We start from the raw sequence: 18211 nt of genomic DNA, 5'->3' as shown, positions 1-18211 counted from the left end.
GTCCCCCCAAACTCTCCCTTTAGCCCCCCCAAACCTCACCTGACCTCCCTGCCCCCACAAAAAGCCCTTCCCTTCATCTCCCAGTCCCTCCCTTGACCTCCTACTTCCCCCCGCTCCCCCAAAGCCCCCCCAGACCTCCCCAAGCCCCCCCACCTGAGTTTCCCGTCATCCACCATCTCCTCGGCGTCCGAGAAGTTCAGCACTTGGTCCCCCTTGGGCAGGGGCTGCACTGGGGGGGTGGGAGGGGAGGGTGAGGGGCTGGTGACCCCCCAGGCCCCCCCAGTGCCCCCCAGGCCCCCCCTCACCTGTCTGGTCCTGCAGCAGGTGGTACTGGCGCAGGAGCTGCCAGTGCAGCTGCAGGGCCTTGGGGGTCCTTGAAGGGTAAAACACCTCGGGGTGTCGGAGCAGCAGGTCCTGGAAGGTCTCCAGGGAGGGCTGGGGTGTCTGGGGAGGACAGGGGACATGAGGGGGATGTGGGGGGACACTTTGAGACACAAGGGGAAACGTGGAAACCCAAGGGGACATGGAGGGATGCGAGGGGACACAACGGGGGGGGACACAAAGGGACACTTGGGAACGCCCCACTGTCCCCAATCCCACCGGCCGTTTGGGGCCACTCACCGAGGGGACCCTGGTGAGCAGCTGCTCCTCAGCTTTGCTGAACAGGACCTTGCTCTGCACGGCGGCCACAGCCTCGGGGTGCAGCGAGCGCATGGCCTGGCAGGCCAGTCTGGGGGACCCAGGGGTGAGACCCCCAGGGACCCCCAGCATGGAGGAGACCCCCGAGACCCCCAAGGACAGCCCAGATATGAGACCCTGCCAATGACAGGTGAGACCCCAAAGGACGACCCAGACCCCCAGGGAGGGCTGAGACGCTCCTCAGGGACACCTGAAACCACCCCCTGGGGACATCCCAGCTCCTCTGGGGACACCTGAGACCCCCCCCGAGCCCCCCAGGACCCCCGGTTCCCCCTCACACAGACCCCTGGATCCCCCCCGAGCACCCTGGTTCCCCCTCACTTGCCGGGGGGTCGTAGAGCAGCATCCCTGGATCTCCCTCAGGGACCAGGGACCCTCAGCTCCCCCCACAGACCCCCCGATCCCCCCCAAGCCCCCCGAGCCCCCTCACTTGCAGATGACGGGGTCGTAGAGCAGCGCGTACCAGCGCTCCTGGATCTCCCTCAGGGTGAAGCGGCAGCTGAACTTCACCCCCAGGTGAACCGAGGTGAGGTCGTTGGTCTGGGAACACCCTCAGGTCAGGGGAAGGGTCTGTGGGTCTCCCCAAACCCCCACCGGGTGAGGGGGGTCCCTGAGCCCCCCAGCCCACCTGCAGCACGGCGTTGATGAGCAGCAGGTCGTCGGCGGGTTTCCAGCGGCCCAGGTCCCGCGGCACCGCCGGGCTCTGCTTGCTCTTCTTGAGCCTCTTGGGCAGCCCGGGGGGGGGCCCGGGGGCCGCGGGGGGGGGCACTGCCCTCGACACCTGGGGGGGGACAGGTTTAGAGGGGTCTCTGGGGGTCCCCAGGCTGCTGGGATGTCCCCAATGGCTTCTGGATGTCCCCAATATTTTCTGGATGCCCCCAACAGCCATGGGGGGGATCCCAGGCCTGGGGTCATGGGGGAGACACCACCCTCGACATCGGCATGGGGGGGCACAGGGGGCTCTGGGGGCTCCCCAACGGCTCCTGAATGAACCCAGATGTCCCCAGTGACCCCAGGACAGCCCCAGGACCACCTGCCCTGGGACTCCCCCACTGGCCCAGGGTGTCCCCAATGTCCCCGTGCTGCCCCCAGTCCCCACCCAGCCCTGACCTTCCTCCTGTCCCCCGGGGGAGGGTCGGGGCCAGGCCGAGGGGGGGGCTCTGGGCCCCCCTTGGCACGGCTCGAGGACTTGGCCAGACTGCTCTCGACCAGCTCATCGTCGAACTTCTTCCTCTTGATGAACCTGCCGGGGGGGCACGGGGAGGTACAGACATGGGACCAGACCCCCCTGTGCCCCACACCCTGCCTGGAGCCCCCAGTGACCCCCCACGACCCCCACCCCCTACCATGTCACCCCCAGTGTCCCCTTGTTGTGGCTCATTCTCAGCTCCCCCCGACCCCTCCGAAGACCCTCCCAGACCCTCCAAGACCTTCAAAACCCCCAAAGCCCCCCGTACCTGAAGGAGCTGTGGCGTTTGGGGACAGTCCCCAGGGGACCCTCCAGCCCCCCCTCGTTGTGGTTCATTCTCAGCGCCCCCGACCCCTACCAAGGCTCCCCCAGCCCCCCCCGTCCCCCCGTACCTGGAGGAGCTGCGGCGTTTGGGGACAGTCCCCGGGGGAGGGGCCGGGCCCCTTTTGGTCCCCCCCAGGGACTCCTCGTCCTCCGAGCGACTCGTGGCCATGGGGGGTCCTGGGGGTGTTCCTGGGGGTCTCTGGGGGGGTCACAGCAGGTGGGTGTGTCACCCAGTGCCACCCCCCCCCGGGGCTGTCACACCCCAGGGGGGTGGATTCGGGAGGGATTTGGGGGACAATGGGGATTGGGGGGGGGCAATGAGGACATAGGGGGGGTCCTGTCACACCTCGGGGGGCGGACTGAGGGGGTGGGGGCCATGAGGAGACACGGGGGGTGACAACGGGGGGGGACGAAAAGGGCACAACCTGTCGGCGCGTGGGGGACTCGGCCCGGGCTTCATGCCCCTCCCGCCGTCCCCCAGCCCCGTGTCCCCCCCAGAACCCCTCACGGACCTCCCCAAGCCCCCAGACCCCCCACTCCCCATCAGGCCTCACCAGCCCCGGCATCCCCGGACCGCCATGGCCGCTTCCCTTCCGGAAGCCCGTGACGTCACTGAAGCCGCGGAGGCCGCCGCCATGTGAAAGGTTCCTCCTTTGCCCTTGCGGCGTGACGCCATCTTGACTAAGGGCAGGGCCGCGCCCCCTGCGTTCTGAGCCGGAGATGAGGGCGGGCCGGGAGCGGTCGCGTCCAACGCACGACGGTGGGAACGGGACGTGCCCGCTTATCCCGGCAGATACAGCTTGTTCCGGCCGTTGAAGCGGCCGTTGCCATCATAGTGGCACCACCGCCACACTTATCATGGCGGCTGCCCGCACCCATTATGGCGGCCGCCGTCAGGGCCTCGCACCCACCAGCCGTGGGTGCCCTCACCCATCATGGGGTCCTGGAACTTCCCGATCGATCCGATCAAATTCATTCGATCTAATTAATAAAACTGTGTAGTTTGGATGCTGGAATATCCACTAGCTCTTGTGTCTGAGCCAGGAGCCACATGAGCCCCCAGTGAGCCAGGGGCCAATTTAAGGGCCATTTTTAGGGGTTCCTACAGCCCCTGCTGAGCCAGGGGCTGTTTCAGGGGTTCGCACCAACACCCCAATAACGCAGGGGCCAATTTAAGAGCCGTTTTAGGGGCTCCCCCCAGTCCCCCAATGAACCAGGGGCAGTTTCAGGGGTTCAGCCCCCACCCCTACCCCGTGACTGTCCCCAGGCTGTGAAGGACTCAGGCCCAGTGGGGGAACAGCACCTTTTATTGGGGTGAACGTCGCTGTGGGGCCGAGCTGAGCCCGGGGGGTCGAGACCCTGTGTGGGGCCAAACCCTTCATGTGGGGCCAAAGTGCCCCATGGGCCCGATGGCCCCATCCCAGGACAAACATTCCCAGGTGCTCCAGCACAGCTGGTGCCTCACTGGGACCTTCCCAGGGCACAACCAGGGCGAGAAATCCCATGTCCCAGGTTCCATGTCCCAGGCTCTGTGTCCATGTCCATGTCCCCTGTTCCTGCTGCCATCCCCAGAGCACGGCCAGGGCGGACAATCCCGTGTTCCATGTCCTGTGTCCCCTGTTTGTGTCCCATGTTTCATGTCCCATGTTCCATATCCCGAGTTCCATGTCCCGTATCCCATGTCCATGTCCTATGTCCCATATCCAGTATCCATGTTCCATGTCCATGTCAATATTCCGTGTTTCATGTCCTGTGTCCATGTCCCTTATCCCATGTCTGTGTCCATGTCCCACACCTCGTATCCCATGTCCATGTCCCATATCCTGTGTCCATGTCCCTTATCCCATGTCTGTGTCCATGTCCCATATCCCATATCCTATACCCATGTCCTGTATCCCATATCTGTATCCCATATCCCATGTTCCACACCCCATACCCCATGTCCGTGCCCCCCGTGCCCACCCCCCATTTCACAGTGGGGGGTCTATGCGGAGCTGGGGGTCCCGCGTCCGTCCGGGGGCTCGGCAGGGCTGGCGGCCCATTCCTGCCTCTGGATCGTGCCCGTCCTGCCCTCGAGGAGGTGCCGCCGCTGCTCCCGTGGGATCCGCACGGCGTGGTACTGCGGCACGGCCGGGGGTGCCCGGCGGGCCCGGCGGAAAAACCCCACCTGGGGCACCGGGGAACAGGTCAGGGGACAGGGGAATGGGTCACGGGGGCCGGGGGGGTCAGGGGGATCCGTCCCTCACCTTCCAGAGCCCAAGGACCAGCAGGGCCAGGAGGAGGATCCCGAGCAGAACCGCCAGCGGGACCACCCACCACGGGACCCCCGCCACCGCCACCCCCGGGTCCAGGTGGATGGACACCGACATCTGGGGGGGCAGGGGGGGTCAGAGGAGTCTAGGGGAGTGAGGGGGCTCCGGGGGGGTCGGAGCAGGGGTCAGACCTGCGTGGCCGCATCCTTGAGCACCAGGTTCTTGCTGGGGGAGGTGACGGAAACCTCGGCACGGACGATCAGCTCCAGCGAGGAGACATCCAGGAATTCCTGGTGGGAACAGGGGGAGTCCGGGTCGGGCTGAGCCCCCTTCCCACCCATCGCCGCCCCCCCGCCCCCCGCAGCCCCGGTACCTCCAGGAAGGTGCCGTTCCAGAGGCGGCCCCGCGCCCGCAGCTCCGAGCGCTCCAGGGTGGGCAGTGGGCACAGGAACGGGCGGCAGCGGGCAGTGCCCCGGGCACAGTCCTGGGGGGACGGGACATCGGGAATGGGGGGAGACCCCGGGAATGGGGGAAGACCCCGGGAATGGGGGGGGGTGTCACACTGCAGCCTGAAACGGGACCCCAGGACTGCATGTGCCAGAGCAGGGACACCCCGGGAACAGGGGCACCCCAGGACTGTGCGTGCTGGAATAGGGGCACTCCAGGAAGGGTATCCTCAGAGTGCCCCCCCATTGAACAGGCCCCCCCAAAGCAGGACTCCCCCGAGCAGGGCCCCCCAAAGCGGGTGTCCCCCCACTCACCAGTGTCACGTTCCTCCTCCTCTCTGAGGGCGCTGGGACCCACCAGGACCGAGGGGGGGATGCCTGGGGGGGGTCACCCTGTCCCAGTGGCTCCTGAAGGGGAGTAAAAGGGGGGCAGCAGCGACCCTCGGGCACACCTGGGCACCCCCAGAGACCCCCAGACACCTCTGGACGCTCCCAAGGCACCCCCATTGGCACCCCCCAGGCACCCCCAAACCCCCCCAGGCACCCCCAGCCCCGTGGCCGTACCAGGGCGAGGCGCAGGGGGTTGGCAGAGGGGCTGCAGGGCACGGGGGGGGTGCCTAGTTCCAGGCTCAGGGGGTACAGGAGCCACTTTCCGTTGGGCAGCTCGTGGGGCCAGTGCAGGGTGAGGAAGGCAGAGCCCAGAGTCTTCAGCGCCTGTCCCCTGTGGGACACCTGGAGGGGGCACGAGACCCCTACCCCATGAGTGCCACCCGTCCCACAAACACCCTCCACCCCGTCAATGCCACTCACATGGACCCCCCCAGACCCCAAAACACCCCCCACCTCATAAATGCCCCCCCATGGGCCCCCCACTCCAAAGGCACCCCCCATGGACACCCCCCCCCCCAAAAAAAAACCATTCCAAAATGATCCACCCACATGGACCCCCCGCCCCACAAATACGCCCCACCCCATAAATGCCCCCACATGAACCCCCCCAGCCCACAGACACCCCCCGCCCCACTCCCGGCTCTCCCATGGGGGTCCCGGCGGGGGACTCACCGTGACCTCGAAGCTGACGGCGCTGCCCACCTGGCTCTCCCTGCGCACGGCGCTCTCCCCCCGCACCTCCCCCCCGAAAAACAGCCGGGGGGGCACGGCCACTCTGGGGGGGGACAGACAGGGGTCAAGGGGGTCCCAGAGAAGGTCCCGGGGGGGTCCTGGGGTGGTCCCGAACCCCACTTACCCCGTCACGGAGAGGGGCAGCTCGAGGACCACCCGGGCACGAGCGACCACCGGCTCCAGCCCCGGCTGTTCGCTGATCCTGGGGAGGGGTCGGGGGGTCGGTTGGGGCAGCACCCAAACTCCCCCCGTGCCGTGCCCAGAGCCCAGCGCGGGGGCTGAACTCCCCCAACCCTGCGGATCCAACCCCCAAAGCCCCCACGGCTTCACCCCAAATCCTGGGGCCTCCGTGCCCTAAATCCTGGGTGCTCCAGCCCCCAGACCCCCCAGGCCTCTGGTCTCCAAACCCCCCGGGGCTCCACCACACCCCCCCCCGGGGGTCTCCACACCCCCCCCGGGGGTCTCCACCCCCAACCCCGGGGGTCTCCACCCCCAACCCCCGCTCACGTGGACAGCGCGAGCTCCACCGCCAGGTCCGAGGTGTGGATGGTTATTCCCGAGGTGCCGAGGATGAGGAAGAACCGCACCTGGGGCACAGGGGGGGCACAGGGGGGAGCGCTGGGGCCGGGCCAGGGGGCGGGGTGGGCGAGGGATTGGGGAGGGGGCTGCGCCCACCTGCGCTCCGCGTTTCAGGGGGTTCCCCAGCTCACACTCCACCTGGGAGCCGTTCTGGTTGGCGAGGCACAGCACGGGCTTGTCCTGGGGGGCACAGGACTGAGCCCCCCCTGCGGGCACCCCCGGCCCACTGCACCCCCAGGACCATCACAGCCCACACCCCCAGGGGGCTGAGACCCCCCCTGCGGGCACCCCCAGCCCCCTCCCCACCCTACACGCCCGCCCCCCCTGCCCCCCCAGCCCCTCACCCCGAGCCCCCCGCCCTCGTCGGGCCGCAGGGCCGCGTAGGGCAGCTCCGGGGGCAGAGTGGCCGTGAGCTGGGCTTGGTGGGCATCGTCCCCGTCCCGCTGCGGCTCCGCCGGGTCCGACGGCTCGTTGGTCACCAGGACCTCCAGGGCCACGTCCTTCTGGTCACTCATGGCGAAGATGGCAGTGCCATCCTCGGCCCTGCGGGGGCACAGCCACCGTCCCACACCTCCGGGACCATCCCACACACCCCGGACCCCCAGAACCATCCCACACACCCCAGACCCCCAGGACCATCCCACACCCCCAGGACCATCCGCCCCACACCCCCGTCCCCCCAGGGTGGGCACTGCCCCCCGGCCCCCCACCTGGGCAGGGGCAGGAACTCGCTGTCACCGCGGCGGGCGCAGAACTGGAAGTGCAGCCGGAGGTTGCTCTGGCAGATCTTGTCATCCCCGCAGCCCTGGCGCAGGAAATGCACCTGGGGGGGCACGGGGGGGGCACTCAGGGGGGCTCCGGGGGGGACGGGGCAACCTCAGGGATTGGGGGGACACTGCGGGGGGAGCTCCGGGTGGAATGGGTTGCCCCTGGGGACACAGTGCAGGTGACCCCCGAGTAGAACAGGGCACTCCCTGGGATATGGGGGGGACACTGCAGGTAACCCCCAGGTTGGACTGGGGGACTCTCCAGGTGGCCCCCAGGTGGGACAGGGGTGACGCCCCAGGTACCCCTGGGAGGGACAGGCCTCCCAGGCCGGTGGTCCCTGGCAGTGCCCACCTCGGCGCGGTGGGTGCTGGGCTGGTGGGGGCTGAGCGCGGGGGAAAGGGGGGGCAGCACAGCCCCCCGCCCCCCCCGGTGCCCCCCAGGCCCCCGGATCCCATAGGCCAAGGTGACAACGATGGGCCGCAGCTTGTCCCGGATCCCGTCCTGGAGGGACACAAAGAGGAGGAGGAGGAGGACAGAGGGAGGAAGGTCAGGGGTCACTCAGGGACCTGGGAGGTGTTGGCACAGCTGGAGGGGGCTGTGGGGGTGGGATTGAGGAGGGGGACAAGGATGGGGATGATGAGGATGAGGATGGGGCCGAGGCCGAGCACCCACGTGCAGCTGGAAGGTGGGGGTGACACAGGCCCGGCTGTGCTGCCGGGGCAGCTCCAGGGTCCCAGAGAGCTGGTGCTCGGGGTCCGCGGGGCCACGGCCCAGGAACGACCCCCGGGGGGCTTGGCCACGGCGCCGGCGCTCGGTGTCCACGTCCAGTACGAACTCCAGCTCTGGGGACACAGGGAGGGGAGGCCTCAGGGAGGGGAGGCAGCAGGGACTGGGGTCCTTGGGGCTGGGGATCATCGGGGCTGGGACGCTCCCGGGGCTGGGGTCCCTCGGGGGGTCTCACCGAGGCGGGGGCTGTAGCTCGCAGGACTGGCCGTGTAGCTGAAACAGGCTCGGACCTCCACGCTGGGGGGGGCACGGGGTCAGACGGGGGGCAGCGGCCCCCTGGGCCCATGCCCGGGGAGGGGGTGCGGGGGGGCTCGGGGACACCCACCAGACGCCCTCCCAGTGGTGGCAGTTGCTCTGCTCCAGGTCGATGGTGGGGGGCAGCAGCGACACGTTCCGGGACACGTGGACCACCGGGCGGGCCCTGCCGGGGGCAAACGGGATCCCAGAGCGGGCCCCCCCTCCTGAGGGCACCCCCAGCTCTGCAGGGACCCCCAGGGCGGGGGATGCTCTGGGAGGGGTTGAGGGAGCCCTGGGATGAGGGGTCCTTAGGGGTGGGGGTCCTCAGGGATGGAGGGTTCTCAGGGAGGGGGGGATGCCCAGGGATGTGGGGGGTCCTTGGGGATCCAGTCCTTGGGACTAGGAGGGTCTCTGGAGATGGGGGTAGTGCAGGGTTGGGGACTCCTCAGGAATGGGGGTCCTGGGAGATGGGAAGCTCCAAAGGATTGAGATCCTTGGGAACTGGGGGGCATGCTCAGTCTCGGGGGTCCTCAAGGCCAGGGGCTCCCAGAGGTGGTCCCGGGGGTCCCAGGGATGGGGTCTCACCTGTAGAGCACCACGGTGTCGGACAGGGACCCCACCAGCAGGTCGGGGTACAGGTTCCCATCCACGTCCAGCCCCCCCGACAGGGAATACCCGAAGGTTGGGACCCCCACGGCTTCCCCGTCCAGGACCTGGGGACACCGGTAGGTGACAGGGGACCCCGCGAGGGCCCTGCCAGGGCAGCCCCCTCCCCACCGTCCCCCCCTCACCTGGGCCGGCCTGGCCACGATGCCCAGGGCGCTCCCGTGGTAAATGAACACTTTGCCGGCACCGTCGAAAGGGGCTCCCACGGCCAGGTCTGGGGGGGCAACGGCAGCTGGGGGGGGCACAGAGCCCTCCCGGGACCCTCTCGGGGGGACAGCCCCCAGTGCCACCATCCCCAGCCCTTGGAGACCCCAACCCCACCCCCCGAACCCCAAACCCTCAAATCTGTCATGGTTGAGGTCTTGGTGCCACCATCCCCAGTTTTTGGGGTATCCAGAGCCCCCCAAATCCCTCACCATCAAAACCGTCCTGTTTGTGTTCCACAATGGCACCACCCCCAGCCCCTGGGGACCCCAAATTCCCCCAAACCCCTCATCCTCAAATCCATCACGGTCAAAGTCCCCAGTTCCACCATCCTCAGCCCCTGGGGACCCCAAATATCCCCCAAGCCCCCTCACCCTCAAAGCCGTCATGGTTGAGGTCCCCGGCCGTGCTCAGGGCGGTGCCGAACATGGACCCCCGGGTGCCGTTGAGCCTCAGGGGGGTCACAGCATCCCAGAGCCCCCCGGGGTTGATGTAAACATAAACAGCCCCCCCGATCTCCTCCTGGCGCTCAAAGAAGTGGGGGGCCCCCACCACCAGGTCCATCCACCTGAGGGAACACGGGTCTGTCACCTCCTGGGTGACCCCCAAAGTGTCCCGGTGCCCCCAGACACGGCACTGGGATTTTGGGGGATTCAGGGATTGAGGGGTCCTTGGGGATCGGGGGGGATGCTCAAGGATGAGTCCCAGGGGTTGGGGAATCCCAGGGATTGAGGGGTCCCTGGGAACGGGCGGGGTCCTCAGCCTGGGGGCTGAGGGGATGGAGGGACAGGGGTTGGACTCTGCCCGGGGGGGTCTCCCGGGGGTCCCCCCGCACTCACCCGTCGCTGTTGAGGTCGAGCACGGCCAGGGCGTGCCCGAAGGCCGAGCTGAGCTGCGGCCCGGGCAGCACCGCCTCGGGCACCAGGCGGTTGGCGCTGTCGCGACGCAGGATCACGACAGCCCCGGTGTGGTTGGCGCGGGGGGCGCCGGTGACAAAGCTCAGCCCCCCCCGGCGCGTCAGCCCCGCGCCCGAGTCCACTGAGAACCCTGCGGGGAGCGGGGGAGAGGGTCGGTGCCCACCCGGCCCCCGGAATGCCCGCGCTGTCCGTCCGTCAGTCCGTCCCACCCTCTCTCTCTGCTCGACCCCTCTGGGATCCCCTTGGGAATGGGGGGGATTCCTCTGATGGAAATAGGGGGAATGGGGGGATTTTGCTCCTGGGAATGGGGGGATTCCCCCGTGGGAATGGGGGGCCCATGTGCCTCAGTGTCCCTGCTCTTCTTGCCTGGGGAGGGCAGGATTTGGGGTCTCACCAACTTGGGTAGGGAGCTGAGCCTTTTGGTGGTGTGGGGGGAGCAACGAGCAGCCCCCCCCGCATTGCCAGAAGGGAAGGTTTGGGGGGGAAAAGGGCAGATTCTGAGACCAGAGCAGCAGATTTTGGGCTGAGAGAGCGGGGGGAGCCCCTTCCCCACATGCAGCTATTGCAGAGTGCAGCCCCCGCAGCCCCCCACGGCCGCCTGAGCCCCCCCGCAGCCCCCCGAGCCCCCAGCCAGGCTTCAGCCGCCCCCCCCAAAACCGTGCACCCCCCCATGCAGAAACATCTCCGGGGGGACAAGCGGGGGGACGGGGGGTGCTGGGGGCCACGCCAGGCTCGGGGATCCCCCCTCCAGGGCTCTGTGCCCCCCCTCTCGAGCTCTGTCCACCCTCCCCCAGCCTGGCAGTGCCCCCAACACAGCCCGGGCACAGCGACGGGACACAGGACGGGGCGGGGGGACACAGGAATGGGGGAACAGGGACTGGGGACACGGGAATTGGGGGAACAGGGATTGGGGACACGGGAATTGGGGGGACAGGAATGGGGGAACGGGGACTGGGGACACGGGAATTGGGGGGACAGGAATGGGGGAACAGGGACTGGGGACACGGGCATTGGGGGACAGGGCTGCAGGGACAAGGAATGGGAGGGGACAGGGGTGGGAGGTCTGGGGGATGGACACAGGAGGGGTGGGGGCGTGCAGGGGGGGCTGTGGCCACACGTGTGCACGGCTGCGTGTGCGGGGGGGAGCACGGGGGGACGTGTGTACAGAGAGAGAGAGAGAGAGAGAGGCATGTCTGGGGACATGGATGTGAGGGGGGACAGGGGGATCCCCAGGACTGGGGACAAATGTGTGCTGGGGGGACGTGTGTGTGTTTGGGGGGACACATGTCCAGAATGACACGCGTGCATGGGGACATGTGATAAAGGGGACATGTCTGTACAGGCACACGTATGTGCACGGTGACACGTGTGTGCACACGGGCTCCCACAGGGCCCCTCAGAGCCTGGGTCTGTCCCCACAGGTGACATGGGTGACACGGCACAGGACACGCTGCGGGGAGGGCACACACGGCACACATATGGCACACACATGGCACACGCGTGGCACAGCCGTGGCACACACGAACCCATGTAGCTATTGTGGGCCACGTCTGGGGCGGCGCCGGGGACCCTCTCGCCGGGCTGGGGGGTCCGGAAGACCCTCTGGTCGGGGGCAGCGCTCTCAATGTTTGTCACAAAGAGCAGCCCTGGGGGTGGGGGGTGGGTGTCAGGGCGGGCACGGGGGGGGGCGCAGGGGCCGCGGCAGCCGGGGGGGACCCCCGGGCCGGGCCCCCCCGTACCGAAATAGCTGTTGGCGGGCACGGGGATGAGCGAGGGGTCCTGGTCCTTCTCCCCCCCCGCTTCGAAGGGACCGGCGTCCGGGCGCAGCAGGTCCAGAGAGCTCTGGTTGAGCTGCTCCACGCGCAGGGTCCCTGCGGGGGCCGGGGTGAGGGGAGACACCACGGGGACCACCAGGGGGACCCCCGGGAACACCACTGGGACCCCCAGGGACCCTTCAGCACCGGCGAGTTCTGTTTGAGATGCTCCATGCTCAGGGTCCCTGGGGGAGCCCGGGGTGAGGGGGCTGGGCAGGGGACACCAGGGGGACCCTCAGGGACTCCAGGGGGACCCCCAGGGATCCCTCATGCTCCGGGGGGCTCTGGTGGAGCTGCTCCACGTGCTGGGTCACCTGCACACGTATGTGCACACCCGGCCCACCTGCCCAGGCAGGGGTTGCACTCACACCCCCACACCCCCCTCCCGGGCAGCCCCTCACCCCTCCACGGGGTTGTCCGGGCCAACTCCTCACCCTTCCAGTTGTAGGTGCTGGGGGCCCAATGCAGGAACATCCACCCCCAGCCCACACACAGCCCCTCACACGGGCAGCCCCTCGCCCCTTGACGGGGGGTCCGGGCTGCCCCCTCACCCTTCCAGTTGCACATGCTGGGGGCTCCGAGCAGGAACACTCACCCACACCTCACACCCCCGTCTCCTGGGCAGCCCCTCGCCCCTCCGGGGGGTTCCCGGCCCTCCTCACCCTTCCAGTTGTAGGTGCCGGGGGCCCCGAGCAGGACGTAGCGGCGGTCGGGGCTGAACGCGGCCGCCAGGCCCTGCTGGCAGGTGCCAAAGCGCTCGTGGCCCTGGGGCCGCCCCTCGCAGAACTTCCACTCGCCGCCGTCCAGCTCGTCCCGCACCCGCAGGTCCTGGCTCAGCACGAAGCACCTCCCGATCACGTCCCGCGTCTCCAGCGGCTGCCGCACCCGGTGCCGCACCTCGTACCGGTGGGCACAGGTCTGGGGGCACCCAGAGGGGTCACGGAGTGCCGGGCCCCCTCCCCTAGGGGTGCCGGTGCCCCCCGCCTCCCACCCCGGCACCCACCACGATCTTCCCTCCGGCTCCTTGGCTCTTCACGCTCACCCCCAGCCACTGGTTCTCTTTGCTCTCCCGCTGCGGGTCCACTGTGGGCACAGGGGGCAGGGTCAGCCCCGCCGGGAAGCCCCCCAGGACCCCCTGCACCCCCCGGGGAGCGCAGCTCACCTCCCTCATCGATGGGCACCCGCCAGCAGTCGGAGAGCTCGGGGGTCAGCGGGCAGGCAAAGAGCCCCCCGGTCCGGTTGGCACCTTGGCTGGGCAGCGCCTGCGCCTGGGGGGCCCCCACCAGCAGCCTGGCAGGGCACAGACCCCCGTCAGGTGCCCAGAGCCCCCCCGGAGCCCCCCCGGAGCTGTCACACGCCCACACCGATGTCCCCGTGCCCGGGCGGTGCCAGCCCGGCCGAGCAGCTGCTGCCCCGGCACCGTTCCCAGGGCTCAGCCGCAGCTCAGTGCACGGGTGGGTGCGGGGGGGACGCGCACTCGGGCCCCCCCACGCTCCCCGACTGCCCCACCCGGGACAGCAGCGTTGGGGGCACCCTGACCCCTTCCCCGGGGTCCTCGAGGGGTCACACTCCGCGGGACAAGTCCGGTGCCACCGGGGGCTCCTCGGTGGCCACGGGGCACCTGCAGCCACCCCCGGCCCGCCTGCCCCGGGGGTGTTGGTGGCCTGGGGACACGGCCGAGCCCCGGGGGGTGGCAGAGAGGCAGAGCCGGTAAAAATAAACTGGAATTCACTCAAAATAACCCCGCAGCAACATGCCCAAAAAAGGAGGGAGGCACAGGGAGGCACCGGGTGCCCCCCGGAGCCAGGCCAGGGCACCCTGCGAGGGGACCGGGGGGCACCGGGAGGACGGGCGGGGACTGCGGGTGCGGGGCCGGTGGGACCGAGCCCAGTGCGGCTCCGCAAACACCCGCAGCGGCCACCGGGAGCCAAAAACCGCCCTCGGCGCCAAGACCGTGGCGCGGGAGGGAGTCGGGTGACAACGGTGACAACGGTGACAACGGCGCCACCGGGGGCACGGGGACGGACGGGAATGGGGGGCTACAAGGGGGCACACGACGGTGACACTGCCCAGAGACCTGCCCGCTCAGGGGCTCTCCGGTGCTGAGACCCCCGGCAGGAGCCCGGGGGCGGCCAGGGGGATATGGGGGGACACGGGGAGCCCCGCGGGCTGTGGGACATGGGGACACGGGGGCTGGGGGACACGGGGACAGGGGACACGGGGCCGTGACGGGGGTCTCGGCAGCCGCGGGTGGGCGTTCGCCGCAGCGGCCGCGGGGGAAGCGGTGGTCACGGCCCGGGGGGCCCAGCCGGGGGGGTCCCTCCACACGAGCACCCCGGGGATGCAGCGATGGACCCCCGAACCCCCCCAGCACCCCCCCCAATCCCCGTCCGCGGTTAATGCTGAATAATCCCGGGCCGCGCAGGCGGCGACTCCGCGCCTGTCCCCGTCCCCTCGGAGCTGCAGCGCGGGTGGGTGGGTGGGTCGAACCCCCCGCGAATCCCGAGGACCCCAGCCCCGGTCTCCGGTTCCTCCCGCCCCGGGGCTCCTTCCCTTCCCATTCCCGGGGTTCCTGGGCTCGTCCAGCCCAGGTCCCCTCCCAGAGCCGGGACTCCCGGTCCTGCTTCAGCCCCCCAGTCCCGGGGCTCCAGATCCCCCCCAGTCCCGGGACTTACGGTCCCCCCCATTCCCGGGGTCGGGTTCCCCCACCCCAGGTCTGCGGTCACCCCCTTCCCCGGGGGTCGCCCCCCGCACTCACCAGCCCGCCGGTTCGGGGCTAAGCTGCCGGTGCAGTGCCACGGCGGCCCCGAAGAGGCTGCCCCGCTCGCCGTCCTTCAGCACGGGGCTGCTGCCGTCCAGGTTGAAGGCGGCGACCGCGAGCAGCCGCAGGGCGACCCAGGGCAGCCACCGGCACCGGCACCGGGAGCGGCCCCGGGGACCCTCCATCCCGCCGCCGCCGCGCCCCGGCCCCGCCGCTCCGCCGCCCGCGGGAGGAGCCCGGGCTGTCCCGGGGAGGGGGCTCGGCCCCGGCCCCGCCCGCCCGCGCAGGGGAATCCCCCGGGAGTCCCACCCCGGGATGGGGCTGAGCATCGCGGCACGTGTGGCGGGGACGGCTCTGTATGGCAGGTGCTGCACCCATATGGGACTGATTGCACCCATGGGACAGACTGCACCCATGTGGGACAGACTGAACCCCACGTGGGACAGACTGGGCAGGAGGGACCCCAAAACTCTGGTACCACTGCCTGCAGTGATATCCCAGTATTGGGGGACACAGCAGAGGGAGGGGGACAGGACAGCCCCTCTGAGGTCCCCTCTCACCTCCATCCTTGGGTGGGAGAGGAGAAACCCCCTGAACCCCAAAAACGGGAGGAGAGGGCCCCACACCCCCACTCTGAAGGGGCCGGTGCCCGTGTGGGCTCCTGGGGGGACACAGGGGGTGAGCAGTGCCAGGACCCCCAGGAGTGTTCAGGACATGGGGGGTCAGCAGTGCCAGGACTCCTGGGAGCAGCTGTGACCCCAGCTTGGCCCCAGGCCCCCCATGGCCGTTTTTGGGGGGGACTGGGGGCTTTGTCATATTTTCCAGCTCCCCGGCTATTTTTATCCGCTCTCCAAAGGCCTTAGGAGATATTTGGGAGCTGCCAGGGCCGTGTGAATGAGCTCCAGCACTGCTGGAAGCACCCCCAGCTCCTCCTCCCCACCTTTGGGGGGCACCAGAGCAGGCCCAGGAGGGTCCATGCCCCCCATTTTCCCCTCCCAGACACCCCCCATTCTTCCCACTTTCCAGCCCAAATCCCTTCCCAGACGTGGGAACAGCCTGGGAGCAGAGGACGGGAATAGACCCATTCCCAGGGGGCTGCTTGGCCTCCTGCCCCCCCGGGGGCTCCCCAGGGAGGAGGATCTGCTGGATAACCAGGAAGGACATCGGGAAGATGGATAAACCAGGATTCCGGGTGGTGATGGCACAGAGGAGACCCCAAAATCTGCTCCGGGGAGTAACAACCCAAACCTTGGAGGAATGAGCTCCCAAGGCTCCAAATCCAGGTTGTTTTCCCTCAAAATGAGCCGAACTTGAGCTCTGGGATGGACCCTTGGGGCTCCCCCCACTCCTGGAGATGTGCTGGAGGCAGCAGCTGCTCCTGATTAGCACCCAGGGATCCTTTGGGATGGGGATTTCCAAGCCCAAAACTGTCTCGTGACCTCGTCCCACCTCAGCACTCCCATACACGGAACCTCCATCCCCTCTGTCCCCTCTGTCCCATCTCCAGGGGGTTCTTTTTGGGACAAGCGTCCCAAAAAGTGGAGGGATGTGCACATGGAGCACGAGCGTTCTCATGGCCGGGGTGGGGGGTGTCAGAGTCAAGAATCAGGAGGAGAAAACTCCTTGTTGGGAGATTCCCTTCGCTCTGATTCTGATGGGACGGGAGCTCTGAGCTCCCTGAACCCGCAGCCTCATCCCAGCGGCTGCCGGTGGCTCTGGGGGGGCCGCGGGGCTGATCCCCCCCCGCACGGAGAGGGCAAGTGGGGCCGGACTCATCCCGCTCCCACGGCCCCGGGACTGCGGCCGAGGCTGGGAAGGGATCAGGAGCTCCGAGTGGGCGACGGGGAAGCGCTTCCCGGGGAGCGGAGGTGGGAGCGGCGCTGGGGCGGGGCAGGGACGGGAGGGAAGGAGGGAGGGAAACGCTCTGTGAACTCCGGGGAGGGCTGGATGGGATCCCGAAATCCGGGATACTCCCGGAGCACCGTCCACGGGCGGGGGGAGGGACGGGAGCAGCTCCCCATCGGCACATTGGCAACGGGATGAGCGCCTGGAGAGGTGTCACCGCCCGCGGCACCTGGGCGAGGGTCACTTGTCACCTGCAAGGTCCCCACCGGGCACTGACCTCCCGTTCCTGCGGAAGGCGGGGCAGGAATTGCCGGGAATGGCCGTCCCTGCCCACTCCAAACCCCGCCGGGACCCTCCCGGAGCCAATCCCGGGATGGGGGGGGGCAGAGGAATGCCGACAGCCCACCCCCCCAATCCCAAAACACTCCTTGGCTCCCAGGGCCCCCGGGATCGATCCCGGAGCCGCTCCCGGGGCTCGGAGGGGCTGGAACCGGAGTCGGGGTTATTTTTACCCTCCCGGGTTTATCTCCGGCCACGTTTCGCACTCGGGTTCTGCGGGAATTCCGCCAGGTCCCTGCTGGGAGAACTGGGAGCGACTGGGAGCGGCACCGCGGGGCCACTGCGGGGAGGCGGAACCGGGGGCTGGAGGACCCTGAGCCCCCTCCCCACTTTGATCCTCACCTTCCTCATCCTCCCTCCCCAGCGCGAGGGAATGATGAATCTTCCTCATCCTCATCATCCTCTGGGGCTGCTGAACCCCGGGGTTTGTGCCTTCCTCATCCTCCCTCCCCGTGCCCAGCCTGAGGGAACAACAGGATCCTCCTCGTCATCATCCCCCAGTTCTGGGGCTCCCGAATCCTTCTGCCTTCCTCATCCTCCCTCTCCCTGCCCAAGGTGAGGGAATGACCTTCCTCCCGCTCCTCCTCCTCCCCCCGGCTCCCGGGGTGACCCCAACGTTTTTTTTGGCAGCCCCCAGTCCCGGCTCTCCCGAGGGAATTCCAGGAGCACTTTCCTGGCGGTGGCTCCGGCTCCAGTCCCTCCCTGAGTGGGACAATTCCCGAGGATTCAGGGCCGGGAAGGGGGTGGCAGGGCGGGAATTCCCACTTGGGAACACCTGGGGAGGAAAAGGGGGGGGGGGTTAAGAGTCATTCCAGCAGCCTCTGGAGTGCAGGACCCCTCAATCCCCCCCCAAATCCTCCATCCCCCATACAGACCCCTTATAGTCCCCCCAGGCCCCCATCCAGGCCCCACAGATCCCATACAGTCCCCTATAGGTCCCATACAGTCCCCTACATACCCCCTACAGTCCCCTACGGACCCCTATAGACCCCCTACAGTCCCCTACAGACCCCATACAGTCTCCTACAGACCCCTATAGATCCCATAGAGTCCCCATACAGTCTCCTATAGACCCCATACAGTCCCCTATAGATCCCCTACAGTCCCCTATAGACCCCATAGTCCCCTACAGTCCCCTATAGACCCCATACAGTCCCCTACAGTCCCCATACAGTCCCCTACAGTCCCATGCAGTCCCCTATAGATCCCCTACAGTCCCCTACAGACCCCATACAGTCCCCTACAGACCCCTATAGATCCCAT

The 18211-nt window shown here is 68.5% G+C and overlaps 2 protein-coding genes across 3 annotated transcripts in view; both read right to left on the bottom strand.

Moving 5' to 3' along the window:
- MCRS1 (microspherule protein 1) overlaps positions 1 to 3021 on the bottom strand; it is a 5265-nt gene extending 2244 nt beyond the window's left edge. The window contains exons 1-8 of one of the 2 annotated variants that reach the window (XM_017838673.1): positions 2767 to 3021; positions 2281 to 2411; positions 1810 to 1942; positions 1328 to 1480; positions 1130 to 1239; positions 622 to 730; positions 306 to 444; positions 128 to 229 (exon numbers count right to left, since the gene is read on the bottom strand). In XM_017838673.1, the coding sequence (XP_017694162.1) occupies positions 128 to 229; positions 306 to 444; positions 622 to 730; positions 1130 to 1239; positions 1328 to 1480; positions 1810 to 1942; positions 2281 to 2411; positions 2767 to 2778 (889 nt within the window). In that variant the 5' untranslated portion in view covers positions 2779 to 3021. Of the gene's footprint in view, positions 1 to 97; positions 230 to 305; positions 445 to 621; positions 731 to 1129; positions 1240 to 1327; positions 1481 to 1809; positions 1943 to 2280; positions 2412 to 2766 lie in introns of both variants that reach the window. The other variant, XM_017838674.1, reaches the window with a different exon arrangement.
- A 1011-nt stretch (positions 3022 to 4032) lies between these two features.
- ITGA7 (integrin subunit alpha 7) lies at positions 4033 to 15093 on the bottom strand. The gene is made up of 26 exons (XM_017838656.1): positions 14762 to 15093; positions 13166 to 13293; positions 13007 to 13086; positions 12666 to 12921; positions 11929 to 12060; positions 11716 to 11835; positions 10112 to 10319; positions 9647 to 9840; positions 9194 to 9282; positions 8988 to 9115; positions 8491 to 8586; positions 8341 to 8402; positions 8052 to 8221; positions 7731 to 7880; positions 7322 to 7434; positions 6956 to 7154; positions 6708 to 6791; positions 6540 to 6619; positions 6157 to 6234; positions 5973 to 6075; positions 5475 to 5642; positions 5226 to 5318; positions 4838 to 4948; positions 4656 to 4754; positions 4459 to 4581; positions 4033 to 4379 (listed from the first exon to the last, which is right to left on the bottom strand). Exons 1-26 carry the CDS (start codon positions 15091 to 15093, stop codon positions 4197 to 4199), a joined length of 3579 nt encoding a protein of 1192 aa, XP_017694145.1. The 3' UTR covers positions 4033 to 4196.
- Positions 15094 to 18211: the final 3118 nt, after the last annotated feature.

Source organism: Lepidothrix coronata, unplaced genomic scaffold (assembly GCF_001604755.1).
Source record: "Lepidothrix coronata isolate B3197 unplaced genomic scaffold, Lepidothrix_coronata-1.0 Scaffold352, whole genome shotgun sequence".
NCBI classification, from domain to species: domain Eukaryota; kingdom Metazoa; phylum Chordata; class Aves; order Passeriformes; family Pipridae; genus Lepidothrix; species Lepidothrix coronata.
This window is presented reverse-complemented; position numbering and strand designations above follow the sequence as displayed.